At 35.9% G+C, this 16,845-nt stretch overlaps 1 protein-coding gene across 1 annotated transcript; it reads right to left on the bottom strand.

Moving 5' to 3' along the window:
* Nucleotides 1-822: 822 nt before the first annotated feature.
* LOC106134161 (pupal cuticle protein) lies at nucleotides 823-10,099 on the bottom strand. The gene is made up of 2 exons (XM_013334129.2): nucleotides 9,970-10,099; nucleotides 823-1,762 (listed from the first exon to the last, which is right to left on the bottom strand). Exons 1-2 carry the CDS (start codon nucleotides 9,979-9,981, stop codon nucleotides 1,019-1,021), a joined length of 756 nt encoding a protein of 251 aa, XP_013189583.1. The 5' UTR covers nucleotides 9,982-10,099; the 3' UTR covers nucleotides 823-1,018.
* Nucleotides 10,100-16,845: the final 6,746 nt, after the last annotated feature.

The following is a 16,845-nucleotide window of genomic DNA, read 5'->3' as shown; positions in this document are numbered from 1 at the left end:
GATATTTTCTTTAAAATTCTATAAAAGGCCTTCTGTTCTCTGCTACTGGAAAGTACATGTTTTAAGTTTACGATCAGCAATTTTGGCTTTCATATTATTGATTTACCTCTAGTATTTTTTATCGTTGGTGTTTTGTACTTGTATCGTTGCTGCATCGTAGGCTATCTTAGCAGAGATCAGTTTGATATGGCCGGTGTCACGCTACGGTTGCGAGACTCCGTTCAACATGATCGTCATGCACCACAAACGATTATTTAAGTTACACTATGATTATCTGATAAAATCGTTATCGGTGTTTAAATACAGCTGGTTTTCGTTTCATATTACGGTCAATGAATATCAAGATATCCCAATTCGTAGACATTTTTATTAATTAGTACAGCTACCCCGACAAGGGAAGGAGACAACCTCATGTTGAAAAATTTAGGTATATTATGGCTGCCATGAATTTCGTTGTGGCAAAATAGATGTTCTTCTTATTTTTGACTGTTTGTAGTCAACATTAGGGAAATCATGATCACTTTTTATTGTTTTTTTTGGTTGTGTTGTAAATTATGTTACTTAATGTAATTCTAAATCTAATAAAAAGTAACCTTTGTGTTTGCATTTGTTCAGTAATCAAGGTAACATGCCTGTGCAATTTTATTTTATCAGTTCGAACCATCTCTCTATTAAACGCATTTTACTTGATGACCTTGTTTTAGTTATACGCTAGGTGAGTAACTCAAACACTGGAATGTTTTCCGTTTCATATAATTCGTTTATTACGCATACATACAATTATTATGTACAAAATGTTCATTTAATAGAATTCCTTATAAAAGTAACAAAAAGCCACAAGAATAGAATAGGCTGACGCACTTGCACTTAGAAAAGTTCCTAAAAGAAGAAGGAGATCGGAGGAAGAAACGAACGTCTCGACGCAGACCTAGGGCGTAATGGCACAAACGCGGCTCAGTGGCCGCGAGCTACGGGCTAGCGCTGCGTCCAGTGCGGCCGCGAGAGGAAGAGGGGAGCTTCACCAGTGCTGCTGGGGAGCGGGCGCGGGCGCTCCGTGCGCGGCCTGCGAGTGAGCGGCCAAGTGAGCGGCGCGCGCCGCCGCCACCTCGGGGGTGTCCAGGATGCCGGAGCCGTCGTGCGCTAGCCTGATGTTGGCGGCCTGGTGGGCGGCATTGCCTTGCCATGAGGGAGCACCGTTCCATTGCTGAGCGGGAGCACTCCATTGCTGTTGGTGGGCAGGGGCGTTCCACTGCTGTTGGGCGGGGGCGTTCCACTGCTGCTGCGCGGGGGCGGCAGACTTGGCAGCGGACAGAGCGGCGAGGTGAGCGGCACGGGCCTGAGCTACTTCAGGAGTTTCGGCGACTGGAGCGGGAGCGTGGCCGGCGGCGTTCCATGCGGGAGCAGCGGGAGCAGCGTTCCATTGCTGGGCGGGGGCGGCGTTCCACGCGGGAGCGGCGTTCCATTGCTGAGCCGGGGCAGAGTTCCATTGTTGGGCGGGGGCAGCGTTCCATTTGGGCTGTTCAGCGCGCTGCCAGTACTCTTCGTTGTCCCAACGGGGATCGTAGGAGCCGTCGTCTTGTGGGTTGGGGTTGTTCTGGGCGGCTTGCTGTAGGGCTGAGAGGTGGGCGGCTCTAGCCTGCGCGACCTCGGGTGTGTCGAGGATGTTACGCCCGTCCTGGGACAGCGCGATGTTGGCGGGCGGGCCGGCCCAGCCGCCGCTTGCGTGTGCGCCGCACGCCAAAGCCAAGCACGCTACAACGATCTGCAGACAAACACATTTGTTCATTAGTATTTTTTTATTATTTACAATAATCATGAAATTTTATATGATAAGTGGCGTATAATGTCGCTATTAATAATGCAATTTTACCGATGCCACTTGATAAAAAACCGTCGCTGTTCGTTATCTGTTTCTAAAGCTCGAGGTGTAGGTAATGATTACAGTACGCCTTTAGAAGTTAACCCAACTATAAATCATTATCATGTTAAAATAGCCTTTGATAGTGAATTGCATAGATATCAGAAATTGTGTAGTACAGTATCTGATCTTAAGTCATGGAACCAGTTGTATTCAACTTTAGCATATCCCTTATTAACTAGATAATATTCAGAGTTATTGCCGGCAAAGGTACAATATTTGCGAGTAATTGCCAGTCACAGTGCTTGTTCGTAGTCCTTCATTATAGTTGTTACAAGTCGATACAATATTTATAATTCCAGTTGTCTATGGTAAGTCGCGCTGGACTGCTACTGCAGGTGTCTGGGTGGTATAGTCAAATACGTGGGTGTGGTCTACTAAACTATTTATTCACGTTTATGAGATTAAGATGATAGACAGCGCCAACAGTATGTATGCCAAAAGTCGAAAGTACGTTTTGGAAGCATTCAGATTGTGACGGACCATTTCCTGAAGGATATCCCAAATTGACAGCCTACCTTTCATTTTTCTTCCATACCAGACTAGCATACAGGAATTAATTTACTATAATGGGCTGGTCAAAATATTTTTACCAATCTTAAAATTGATTACTTACAAAGTTTATGTTTAGAAGATTCTATAATTTTCTGAAATTTTATTAATTCGTTTTGAATTATTAGTAGGCTCAGTACTCTTAATGATGTTGTTGACTGTACGTTTACTGGATTTTGCGATAGTGTACTCACGACACTTGAATGCAAACATTGACCGACATTGAGTAAGACAGAGAAGTCGTGGTTTTAAAATCTGATCTGATGGTGTATCTCATATGACCGACATGACAATTTGTCTCAGTGCTGATAAACATGTGCACGATAAAAACAATTAAACAAAACGGTTGCATATTGTTGACATGAAAACGCCAGTTTAATGGCTCGATTGAAATCACTTAAGAACAATAAAATACAGAACGAATTGAAAACGTATAATTTAAATACGCGTTGAAAGGCGAGCCTGGGATATAAAATTTGATACAATATTTATAGATTTTCAATTGAGCAAACTGATCGCAAAATATATTTCACAAATTGGTCGTTCTGTAGAGACACCCACGTGGGCGAGGCCGGCTATAACCGTGGGTTGATCTGTTGTATTCACTAACTAAGTAGTATTAGCAATAGCGACTGCAGCTCTATTTATGATAATACTATGAATTTATTGGTACTAGAATTAAGTAACCGGTCTCTTCTCAGAAATCTATATCACGCCCTGGGAAACTGCAAGTGTCGTGAGTTGGAAAAGAAATGTTTGACTTTGAATTAGATTACTATGAAAGAAAATGTTTTTTAATCCTAAAGTTTAACAAAAGATAAAAAATCTATGTTGTTGCACAAGTCTTTATCTCCTCCATATATGCAGATGCCAAAATCACAAGAGATAGTGACAGTAGACAATATTACGTAGTATGAGATTTTTTTGGATTTCCTTTTCAAATCTTCACGGGAAGATAACAAGCTGGCACAGAATATGTTTTTCTTTGCTGCTATACCAAATATGACATTTAAAATTGTATGTATAATAGTGCCGGGATAAATTCAAACCGTAACACATATTATTAAAATCTTGGTCTCGTTTAATTGCAGGTTTAAAGGTCGTATAATAAATTATGGCGCAGTAATGGAGCAAGTCGGTGACAATATAAACAAAGAATGCAGTCTGTCTGTTCAGAAAGTCAGTGTCAACGGAACCGCACTCACACTACTAGTACGCCCAATTATGGGCATCACATAATGTTAAGATTGTTAAGAAGAAACCTGTCGTTGATGTCATCGCATTACTATACCTTTCTGCTTGTTGTCACACTAAATGTACTTTTTTCATACTTGATAGACTTATCTTGCAGAGTTTGATAATTGGTGAGATTTTTTTAGTTTTACCGGTTTTATTTCTAATTATTGGTTCAATAGAACCTCTGTTACTGTGGTAATAAAAAGTAATAACAAGAACAACTTTACTAGTACATTCGTCAGGCTAGATTATTAACTTATGTTATTCTAATAGAATGATGATATAAATCGCATTAAATGCACTTTATAAGCTATTTAAATGATAGTGAACTATTCATAAATTGTTATTTGAAATACTATTTCATTTAGTAGCCAAGATTAGATACAGAACTTTTCTATAAGAAGATTCCGACCTACTGACTAATCGATCTGAGCATTGTCATAACCATTGATCAATCAAAAATTTGGCGTTTGGTTTGGCGAGTCTAGAGGAGCACGGACAGCAGATTTTCAAAAATTCTTTAAGCTTCTGGAAAAATGTTATTCTGCATGTTGACATTAGAAAAGAAATACCGGAATTATATGATACTTGGTAAAAAAAAAAGTAAAAGTGTAGATTCATTTCCTTGTGTGATGTTTATTTCTACGGTTTAAAAATTGGAGAACAAAATGTCAAAAATTCAAGAAGTTCAGTGAAGTAAATAGAGCGTACTTGATGAAAATTTAATGAGATGAGTGCATAGGCGAGGAATTTGTCGCGGCGTCGTGCAACCGGGTCATGGTCCGGCGGAGCCCTGCGGAGTACCTCGCAGGACGCGCCTTTGGACATCGCGGGAACTACCTAAGTACCTACTGCCACTTTAATCTATTAAACTTTTGTTATACCTATAAGAGACAATCCTTTGAAAGTCATGAACAATGTTTTAACTCTATATAATATCGTATAATGATGGTCATCAAAATTAAAGCAAAAAAGTATTGTGAGATAAAGTTTCTGAATATACCATTCACGCAAAGAAGAGAGAGAGTTATGGTCTATCTGCGACAGACCTAAGTATTTCTATTCCGCAGAAACACAAACAGCACTGGCTTGAGGACCACAACAAAATATAACCAATAAAACAAAGCTTCCCATGATATGTGAAGCGATCGTATCAATGCCATACATATCACCAGATAATACGATGGTAATGATTTGCGTTAAAACGGACAGTAAAATCTATTCTTGTCTACACAAATTCGTCTATCACGCACAGAACAAATCGATTCTCTGGTTTCCAATTTCAGTCGATTGATATACATCCAAATAATAAAGGCAAGTCGGTCATTGAGTGAACGGCGCTAGCCAAGGTCTGAAGGCCACTCGAAGGTCACGAAGCAGGAAGTGAGCCTTCCGGACCTGCCCACTGTCACATTCTGATACTGGTTACCCTCGTGTGTCAACTCTTGCAATTTCCACTTTTTGCCCTGGCTATTAATGGATCTATCGCGTTTGATCGCTTGTATAAAAATATTAAATAAAGAACATTCAGTTTCAACGTACAAGAGTTGAAATTATTAGCATAAGAAGTGCAAAAAGTGATTTTAGTAAGTGACAATTTGTGTATAAAAACACAGTAGTGTCTGATTTTGTCCTTAATCACAAATTAAATCTTTGACAAAACCGAGGGAGGCCTGTACCCAAAGACAATAAATTATTTATAAAATTTTAAGACAATATCAAACTCGATACAGCAGTATCACCTAGCAATAAACCAGTAAACCATCAATAAAATATATCATTCAAGCTCATAGCCATACATGACACATGTTCTGCGTCAACATTTAATTTCTTCATGAATAAAGTCGACACGCAAGTGTTAATTGCACGGTAAATCATCCCGCCGCCGACACCTTACATCCTCATTACATTGATTTTTGCCCGTGATTGTACGAGTGCTGCAGCGAGGAAATAATTTAAAAGTTGAAAACCTACCTCGAATACTTCTCGATAATCGGTTTTATTGGTGAGTGCACATTTAATACCGACCTTTTGAAGTTGTTTTACGAATTATGGCTGATGCAAGTCGCCCCCGCGTGAAGTCATGAACAAGTGACTTTACCATTGCTTCCTTTGTTTAACTAATTGAATTCCCGAGTTATATAATATGGCTTTTATGGTGTGTTACGTATTATAATTAGGATATCGATTAAGTGCCGCGGGCTAGCGCGTGGGCAATGTAGTGCCCTTCTAAATTGGTGCGCGAAGGAATGCAGACAAAAAGCTTGGGTGAGCGGCGCGCCGGCGACACCCGTGGTTCGCCTGCTAGGCGTGCCCTCACTTATTAATCACGATGTTATCTAGGGATGGTCATGTCGATAATTAAGTTGGGTTTAACTTAAAGAAGCTGAGAAAATTGGATGGTTGAAAAAGACGACGTTGAAGGATTTGACGGCCTCTGTGGCGCAGCGGTAGTGCGCTTGGTTGAGACACAGTCGGTCCCGGGTTTGAATCCCGGCCAGGGCATGATGTAAAACAAACTTTTTCTGATGGCCTGGGTCTTGGATGTTTAGTTATTGTCTCGTCACACAAATTTGGAACTTACTTTGAGGCTCTGAGAACTCAATCTGTGTAATTTGTCTCGTATATGTATGTTTATTTATACGTTAAGAAAGTTAAGAACTAAAATAATATCAATATAATAATAAAAATAGGACCCGTGACCTAAATGTCATATTTTCTGAAGTTGGAGTAAAATCGTGATGAGGGCATTAATTGGCTGTCTCAATCGTAAACGATCTTGGTAAATTATTCTGAGCACCGGCAATAAAATAATCGAACTTGTCTCCACCTACTTTGTTTATAGGCAGGTAGTAAGGAATGTCAATCATATTGAAGTGTTAGTAAGGTGAATGTGAAGAGTTAAAACAGTATTACTGGTTGACATTGTATCATAAATGGAATATAACAGAAAAACTAGATAGGTGATAATGTTAACCGTGGGTGTTATAGTGTGTGCCGAGCTTTAAATACCCTTCATCCTTGCACGTGAAAAGGTCAATAATCACTATTATTTATGTAAAATACATTTGTTTAAATGAATGGTTACCCTACTGTCCCTTTGTAATCGGTGCGACCAAAAATAAACCTACCTACTGATTTTATTCTAACTATACAAATATTGTATTTTTTTTTGTCGTATACTAAAGAGATATGCTTCGGTTGTCCGTACAGAATTTTAATTAAAATTAAAACAAGTCATTGTTTTGTCTTAATAATGATTTCTGGACAATGAATTTATTTGTGGGTTACGGACTTGTGCTACTCGTATTTAGAATCATTCAAGTATTAAGAGTCACAATTCTTGTGAGAATGCAATATTCTCAAAATTACTACGTACCAACACATCTACATTTTTTTTTATTATACAAAAACCAATTTGTTAGTTAATCAAGATATTCCAATAATCGAAGGAATAATTTATTAGCATATTCTCACGTTTCAACGAAAATTGTATCAAGTTAACTGTGACGGTCCAGGTGGTAATTACGGTTACGGGTACCATGATTTAATGTTAAGCAATCAATAATTTAGTCAGCCGCTGATCTAATCTAGATTTAATTATCATTTCATTATTGTGAGTGACGGGTTCGGATATATACGTGATGAAGAAAGAAGGTGTAAATTTAGGCGTGTCGAGGTATCAATGATACTGAAGATAGTATTAGTGAATTGTTGATTAAACTGAAGGAATACTTATCAAAACTTATTTTACTATAATCAAATTTGCCAATTTTGAAAGTAAGAATAATTATATTTTTCCTATGATTCAAAAGGTATGGTTTAATTCTCGCGTACTAAAAAAGTTTTGGATGTGCCAAATCCAAAGTTTTTCTAACAATTCATTAAAATAATGTTGTTCAAGTCTTATAAATTCATGTTGAACAACTGGCAAGTACATCATAAACTGTTTGATAGACTGTTATTATTCGGCAGTTTATTGTATTGTCTTATTGCCTTTGTTTAGGTCATAACAAATGTAAAGTAAAACAATTTGAGCATAATGGATAGGGCTAAGGACAGACCGCCGGCTCTGTGAGGCAAGTCAACTTTCAGTGACATTGACATGGAGCTATCGCCTGCTTGGGCTGGTTCGTGCTCTGATTGGCTTTACGAGCCACGGAACCTTAACCGCAATGGTTTATAGCTATTGCTAAAAAAACATTATCTGTTACATTTCATTTTAATATTGTTCCGGCAATACGAGGTCTTTAACACGCACATGAATTTCTATGAATCATGAAATTTAATTTTTATGTCCTTGGTTTTTACAAAAACAAAATGATTCTCTTTGTAATTGTAAACTTTTCGATTTTTACTTTTAGAGTAAAAATAGAACACAGAATAAACAGTACTTCAAGAAACTTTGGAAAAATATCAAGGATTTTTATAATATTTATCAGTTAAATTATACAAAGAACACTATATTATACAAATGCGAAAACTCTTATTGCACTGTCTCTACTTTTGTCTGACACCAATACTTTATGAAATGTTTGATAAATAAAAGTAAATTCTAGTAAAAAAGAGGTTTTGAAAAAGTTTTGTTGAGTTATTTATAATATATGCAATTTTTTTAGCACATTATTTTTAAAATACTTAAATTGAAACAAGTGAAGGGCTCGCGTGACATGATGTCGGGCAGGACGATGCGTAATTCGTGTTGATGTACTTGCGTAACTTGATAAGAGATAATTCGAAGTACCTACTACAAAGAAAATTAATTACAGTGAGAAGCACACGAGCGTAACGTTACAACTTTTTCAGCACTTTACTAAGAAAACTGTTTTTCGATAGTAAAGATATGTATAACGATGCTAGAAAATTGGTTATTGTTGCATAAGGAAGTAAATATAGGATACCGCAGGGTAGATTCTTTGGTCCATCTATCGCGAGATATTTTTGAAATTTTTACCGTTGTGCTTTACTATGTTGTTACACTCAATGATGTATTGACATAACGAGAACAGTAATTAGGATTTGACGACTTGATATAATGTTAACGTCAACGGATTTCCGCTCAGGCGAGCGTTTAGCAAGGCTGAGGCAACTGCATTTTTCCTTTTTGTATAATTATTAGCATAATGTGAGGAATTTGGTAAATAGAGCGCAAAGTTGTTAGACGTTGGTGTGGCTGACAATGACCTGTGGTTATAGGCAACTTTTGGTTACGAACAGTTTGTCTTTTTAAGTAAATTTTGTACATTATAGAAAACTGAAAATCTTTGCAATTTTTTACCATAAAGATATGCATTTCTTTACTGCTACCCAAAAATAAATTGTTATTGTTCGTTATTAACTCCATTGATAAAATATTAATTGAAAGATGGCTGTACTTGAAAGATATTGCCAAAATATCGATATGGGGGATCTATATAAGACCAACAGAAGCCAAAAATATGATTTGTTAAATTTTCTGTCTGTTTGTCCGTCTTTCAACTATTGCTCTGATTTGAACGCGGTTTTCAATAATACTTGACCCTAACCCTTTGAACTTTTACGGTGAACGAAGTCGCGGGCAATAACCAATTAAAAATATGAAACAGTATAGTACAACGGCGGTCTTATCTCTTATATGTTAAATAATTAAAAACTTCGACCCATTTTTACACGACTGGACAATTGGTATTTACATTTCAAATTTGGAACTCTTGAAAATATTTTGTTAAACGAAAAAAATATGAATGCTCTCAATTTCACAATTTGCTATTTGTTGCATTCCAGCGATCAAAGCACCTGACTGCGCGCTAACGCACATTATTTAATTAAATCGTTTATATCTTTTATTGATCTCTAATCTGCGTGTTCTAATAAATTTGAATTGTGTTTAATATTGTGAAAGACACCCGTTATTGTGAGTGAGGTTGTTAGAGTCTTGTTATGCGTTATAGAGGTCAGGTGTCCCGTAGCGCTCGCAGGATGTTGGGCAAGGCCCGAGGCAGGCTTGGACACAAAGTGCCTTCGCCTCGCCCGGTTCACCAATATTTGATTTTACAACAATAAATTAAGATATCTAGCCACGACCGGCGACCAACTCTGGCGCACCGTTTATCAAACAAACGGCACCGTAACATTTGCATAAATGATCTTTTGCAGACCATTCGATTGACTAAGACACTAATATTTTCAGTAAAATTGGAAAAATAACAGCATATAATTGATTTTAAACAAGGAAAATGTTACGGTCACGTTTATGATGTATTTTTTATAAGAAAAGCACTTACCATGGATTTCATTTTGGAAAGAAGTTAGCACGGAAGTGATAGAGAAGGATAGAGAGAAATTTGTTTTGTTTGTTCGATTTATAGCGCTGATGGAAGACTGAAGTGTCTTCCAGGAATCGCTATGTCGAAGTGCAACTTGCGTCTGGTCGAAATGAGGGCGGGAGCTAGGTTATATACGACGGCGTGTGCGCAGAGGGGGTGCGCGCCGCGGACCCGCTGCAAACGTGAAAGTCTTGGGACATGCCATTGATAAAACAACCAAATATCATAACATTTCAATGGCAATCGGCCGCCCGTTCGGCGGCATGCGACGCTAACGTGATTTACTTGCACTTCGTATGCATAAATGTGTTTTTTAATAATTTCAGTGGCGCTTTTAATTTTACGTCCTTTCAGCAGTGTATTTTAATAATTTCAGTGGCGCTTTCAATTTAACTTGGTTTCAGCAGTGATTTTATAATTTAAAGCAGTTGATATAGTATGAATGTCAATTTGATATATTGCGTGTTATAGGTGTTCTAGTTACACGAGAGAATCAATAAATCAGTCCTCGGGCGATGTAAATTTACGCGGTGTCAATGATGCCATAAAATTTTGTGTCACTATTTGTTTAAATTTAAATGAATAGTTTGTTATTTATCTATGATCATATGAATGTAGATTTATTGTTTTGTGATTTTCTTAGTGAACGTGCATTGGTTATTACTCAATTAGTCAGCACAGTTTATTTCTATCTTCACCTGCGTGAATTTCGTAATACTGATAAGAGTGAAATATTTTAGAAATCATGTCTTCAAGCCATTTAGGATCTGAATGTTACAGAAAAAGGCGAAATGAAATTGTGAAAATTTATTAAGAGCGATTTGTTTCCACAAACTTAGTAAAATATTGTAAACAGAAAAACATCTTTTTATTTTAAGGCTTAATGTGTCAATTATACAAAAAGTTGAATGAATATAATTATATTGATTTCTGGTTATATCTAAGAGGACGCAGCTCTTTTGTATACAGTTACCTAGATAAATTAATTAAAAACGTCGATGATGCATACATCCATATAGTCACTTCTATATCCCATGCGGGGTAGACAGGCTCAGCAGAATTAGGATTCAAATAGCGACAGGTTGCTAGCCGATCGCCTACAAGAAGAATCACAAGTTTATTGGCCTTTCCCTTAGTCGTCTTTTATGACATACATGTGTAAGATGTGGAGTGGTCTTATTCTTTAGTGCCGGGAACCACACGGTACGGTCGATGTAGGTCGAAAATTTAAAGGTCGATGATACATGCGTTAATAATATTATTTTGGTATAGGAATGTCACTTTATCTTTTAATTTCTTTAAAGTAAATGATATATTTGAGCATAATGGAAATCGATGCCATAGAAATGTCGGTTATTTTCATCTATTCTGATATTTTTCGATTTCTTAATAATAAGGCAATTCAGATTTCAATGGATTTGACATTGTCCTTTAGGTTTCAATACGAGTATTTCGAAATCACGTCAGCGTCATGATCGCTGATTTCGAAATGAGGAAATGAAATAACGGTGTATGAAAGTACCCTCTGGATGAAGGCATAGTACATAGTATCAGTATAAATCTATCATCATCCTTATATTCCCCTGGTGTTATTCTACGTCGTTGCTTCTCTTTTCGAGCGTATTGTCAAAGGAAAGGCGAGTTACGTAAATTGGAATCTTTCGAGCAGTCTATCACTATTTGAATCTCAATTACACTCTAAATCTAAATCTTTGCAGGGGAATCTAAACCTATATTGAATCATGGTTACACATCCAGTGGCGTGGCCTATCAGTCTTTACAAGACTGTTGGTTCTGTCTACCCCGCAAGGGATATAGACGTGATTATATGTATGTATGTTACACATCCAATTAACTGATTTTGTCCACATGTTGATATTGTCTTTCACTTAGTCGAAATAATTTAGCTAAAATTCGGCATGTATTTACTTTAAGAGGATATCCCGAAATTTTCACAGAAACTGAAAATAATATTTTATTTCTGCTAGACTTTAATGCGCCCTTTGAAAGAGTAGCCCTTAGACAATGAGTCTTTTTTGTGATACTATTCACTGTCAATTGGTCTGTCACGTCGTGCCAATTCATTGTGGAGCTAAACATTAAATTCGTTATACATTTGCATTGATTAAGCTGCATACAGTTGTCACCTTAAACTTATACGTGGGAGTATAATATATTCGAATGATATTTTTACAAACTTGTTGATAGAACCAGCACTACAACAAAACCTTGTACAATCGTGCGTCCATCAAAAATCGAGCGTTTCGTAATTTTGGCAATAATAAATCCAGTAATGAGGCATTGAGGAAATCCGCACATTACGATGACAACTAATAGAATTTTTATATTAATTTATAATTCTTTAATCACCAGATTAAAGAACCAGTTATTTGGCGATAGTCTGCAATATTACTTAAAAATATAATAGTTTCGATTAGGGAATGCAAAACTACTTTTAAATAAAATTAATTTAGTTGTAGTTGAAGCAATGCTCCGGTTTAGCGGACGTTAACAAAAATTAAAGCGGCAGTTTTTTGTCGGCCGCTTTTAGAATCATTTGGTGCTTTTCTGTTTATCAAAGAAAACTAAACTAAAAAACTAAAACTAAAACTGAACATATTATTATTGATAAGAATCGTTTAAAAAACATCAGCATCATGACGACAGCATCCTTCCAAAAATAAATGGAAATATTAATTTCACTTATGACTCGGATATTTTTTTAAGACCTGAATCGAGAATTAAATCAGTATTTCTAATTAATGTATCTTCTGTCTCTTATCTTTGGGTGCATCGTAATGTTTCGGGGTCCTGGGTCCGATTGTTTCTAAAGTTCTTTTCTTCGTGCGTGCAGAAAATTTTGCATTAGGTAATCATTCTTCAACTTTATCAATAAAAAAATTGCCCTTAAATTAATTATAATTAATAAACTTAATATTACTTAAATGAAGTTGCCTTTAAGTAATTGAAGACTGAAAAAGGATATAACCAAATTTTTAAAAATAATTATAGATAAGTACTTAATAAAGATGAAACATCTTTTTAAAGGGCGATCGATTTCAAAATAATATATCGACCGGCGGCTGCTCACGTAATATTAATTACTGTGAAAAGGCCCTGACAAGAGGAGACAGCGTAATATCACATTATAATATATTTTGAGGATGAATAATGAGTGCCTATACTTCTGCATAAACATGCAATTATGAATATTAAACAAAATTAAGAATAAATACTGCGCGACACACGGTACCGTGCATAAAAATAATCATTTCTATTATATTATTACTACTATATACTAGGTACTATTACTATCGTATCAATGATGTTAACAAAAAAAAAAAAATTACTTCGTTTCAAAACAATTTAAAATTTCTTTTACTTATTCATCCTTGTATTTATACAGGGTATCTTGATTCTCCACTTGCTACTTCTATTTAATGGCAACTTTGGCACTATTTTCCTTTTTTGTCTCTCTGTATGGACTTTGAACTCTGTATGATAATATCACATCAAATAAACTACAAAATATACATACATACATCATAACTCTTTATAAAGGCTCTTAATCCAACAAGGAATGATAAATGAAGAGGAAAGATGATTCAGCAGAATAATACCTACCATATTAAAACTTAATATCTCCTCAAGGGTATAAAAAAAACACAGTTTTATTTATGGATGATGTACCAGTTTGCTATAACATGCTCCTCGTGTGGTCTGTAGATTTTAGTAATCCCAACTCATCTTATAGGTAAATGTGATAGTATGTTTGCTTGTGTTCACTTAACGCGTCTACTGAATCGATCTTTTTGCAATTGCGTAGGTATATATTATAACGGGGCCGGAGAAGGACAAAGGGTAGTTTCATCTCGGTAAATACTTACAGTTCCTGTAGAATTTGCGAAAAACCTGTAAGTATTATTGTGCTAAATTTGCGAAGGCGACAGTATAATATCAAGATAGAATAGATATTTTAGATAGCGACAATGATTTGTTTTAATCAATTTAACATTTTTTTTTTATTTTTATACAATTACATAGATAGAAAAAGAGGTGGAGAGAACATGTAAAGATGACGATGAGAATAGAAATTGTTAAACTATAGTTATCCATGCTCTCCGTGGTAGCCGCTGTATTTTATCCTTCTATCACGATCTCTTTGATGAACCTTAATAATAGAGGAAGAATGCAGTGAACACATCTTCTTCTTCTTCCACATATATTCGGCCACTGCTGGGCATATGCCTCTCCAATATCTTTCCACCTACCTCTATCAAAGATTATTCTGGCCCAAGGTTTTGAATGTCGTCGGACCAGTAAACACATATCCCATATCAAATCCTTGGCTTTACTACAGAACCTCTATAGGGAGAAATTAACGCCAGAATGATGATTTTCTGATGAAAAATTCATGATCTAATTGAGTCCAGCTGACAGACTGTCAGTTTAAGTTTCCAAAAATGGTAATATCATTTACAATACATTTATTCTGATTATGTACATTCTCTTTTGATAAAGAAAAAAGTCTACTACGGTTAATAACCTTAAATCGACCCTGGTTAAGTAAATTAAATAAATGTTTTAATTTTAGAGACCATTGCTTACTTTACAGGTAATTGATGTCAAATGGCGATATAAAGCGAGCATTGCAATCTACATATTATTAATTTATCGCTAATAAAATAATGGGTATCGTATCAGTACCTGCGGCCTTGCTTGCACATTTTTCAACGACATACCTCATCTCACAGTCCCTTTTTGCTTTAAAAACCAACTGGTTTACGTTCTTGCATGCAATATTTCTTTTTCATTAGATATAATTAACAGAAAATATAGATTCATAGTGCAGCGTTTTTCTTATTTATGACTTTTTTTAAGTGACCTTAAAATTACAATAAATTTTAAATCACATTAACCACATTCATTTATGATTTTACAGAATTGAAATTATAATAATAGCTTGTCGCGATAATTTCAATTTGTAAATTCAATCACAAAAAATTCATCTGTCTGAATATGTAGAGATCTCTTCTAGGCATCGCGACAAGCTTTTATTTGTTTGTTGTAATTATTTCATTAGTCCATAATTTTAATATTCAGGCGACATAAAATTAAAATCTTCATATATCACAAATAGTAGGTATGGTATTGTTTTAAATACACATTTCCCCCTGGGGTATACAGAACCAACAGTCTTAAAAATACAGAGATACCACGTTCAACTGCATGAATGACTATGATGGAATTGAGATTCAAATAGTGACAGGTTGCTAGCGCATCGCCTAAATGAAGAATCCGAAGTTTATTAGCCTATCCCTTCGTCCCCTTTTACGACATGGTATGTCATGGAAAAGACAAGTGGTGGTCCTATCCTTAAGTGCCGGGAACCACACGGTATTCCTCTTTCTTCTGGCTTTAGTCCCGGTTGCATCCTCATTTCTCAGGAGAGGACTCCATCTGACCTCCGCAACCATTGCAGGTAAACTCTACCCATATTGGATCAATGATTAACACATCTAGTTGCCTGAATGTGCAGGTTTTCTCATGATATTTTCCCTCACCGAAAGAGCTTCAGTTAGTATTAAAACTAATGTACATAACTTTGAAAATAGTCATAAGTACATGGCTGAGGTGGGATTTGAACCTGTGCCTTTCTGCTCATCACGCGTTTTTACCGGACATATAAACCACACGGTATTGTTTTAAAATAAAAGAGTCATAAATCTACTGGTAATAATTTAAGTCCCCGTTGTGTCCTACCCTCTACGGAGAGGAGTCCAAGGTGTACTTAATTTATTAGGTTTACAAACAACAAAACAAAATTTGCTTTATTTACTCCATAACAATAATAATCAACTCTTCAATCGTACAGATCAGGTTTTTACAAAATAAAATAAAATGTGATTTATTGACTTCACCGCAATAGGAATTATTTAATAAAAGTACAAATTTTTATACCTTAAATTTAACATTAATGATGAGAAGATCTTGTGCCAACACTATCAGGCAGAAATACAATGCGACTCCCGTCCGTTCTCCGAAACCTTTGCAGGAAAACCTGGTTTCAGAAAGTATATGTACCTACTTATCGAATTAGGATTTAAATAAAATAAAAAAAATTCAATTCGATAAATTTGTAAGTTGCTTGTAATTGAATTTGCATAAATAACGACTAAATGCACTTTATGCCTAAGATAGCAGTTTAGTGGCAGTACAAGTAGTTAATGGGTAAGATATGTTTTTATTGCCCAAATGATATAGTATCGATTGCTTTATAAACAACACGAGCTATTTACAATTAGGTAAATCACATTATCTTTCTAAGTGTGATTTAACACGAACTTTCTGTGCTTACATGCATGTAGCGTGTAAGCACAAAAGTTTATGCAACTGTACTAAATTATTAACTGTGAAGATGTAACAAACTTACTTGTACATTTTTAATAATCTGTATGGATTATCCGAGATCTTTAGGCAATTCTTGTTTGGGAATAGACTTATTGATAGTTAATCATTATTTATGAATACCTATTTTAATTTATTATAAACACGTCTACATCCCTTGCGGGGTAGATAGAGCCGACAGTTTTGAAATGACTGATCACGTTCAGCTGTTTGGCTTTAAACCAATCGCCAGAAACCACCGCCTAAAAGAAGAATCCCAAGTTTATGAGCATTTCCCCCCTACTAAATTATACTTATTTAACCAAAAAGAAATTATCGATGCTTTAATCAACAAGTATTTAACCCCGAACACGTCAAGCCGGCTTGATTTATATACTCTCGAACATATTTAATTTTGACATGAAAAATTGACACCCGTTAAATTTT

This window comes from Amyelois transitella, chromosome 22 (assembly GCF_032362555.1).
Source record: "Amyelois transitella isolate CPQ chromosome 22, ilAmyTran1.1, whole genome shotgun sequence".
Taxonomy (NCBI): Eukaryota; Metazoa; Arthropoda; class Insecta; order Lepidoptera; family Pyralidae; genus Amyelois; species Amyelois transitella.
Note: the sequence above shows the minus strand (reverse complement) of the source record. Positions and strands in the feature narration are given on the sequence as shown.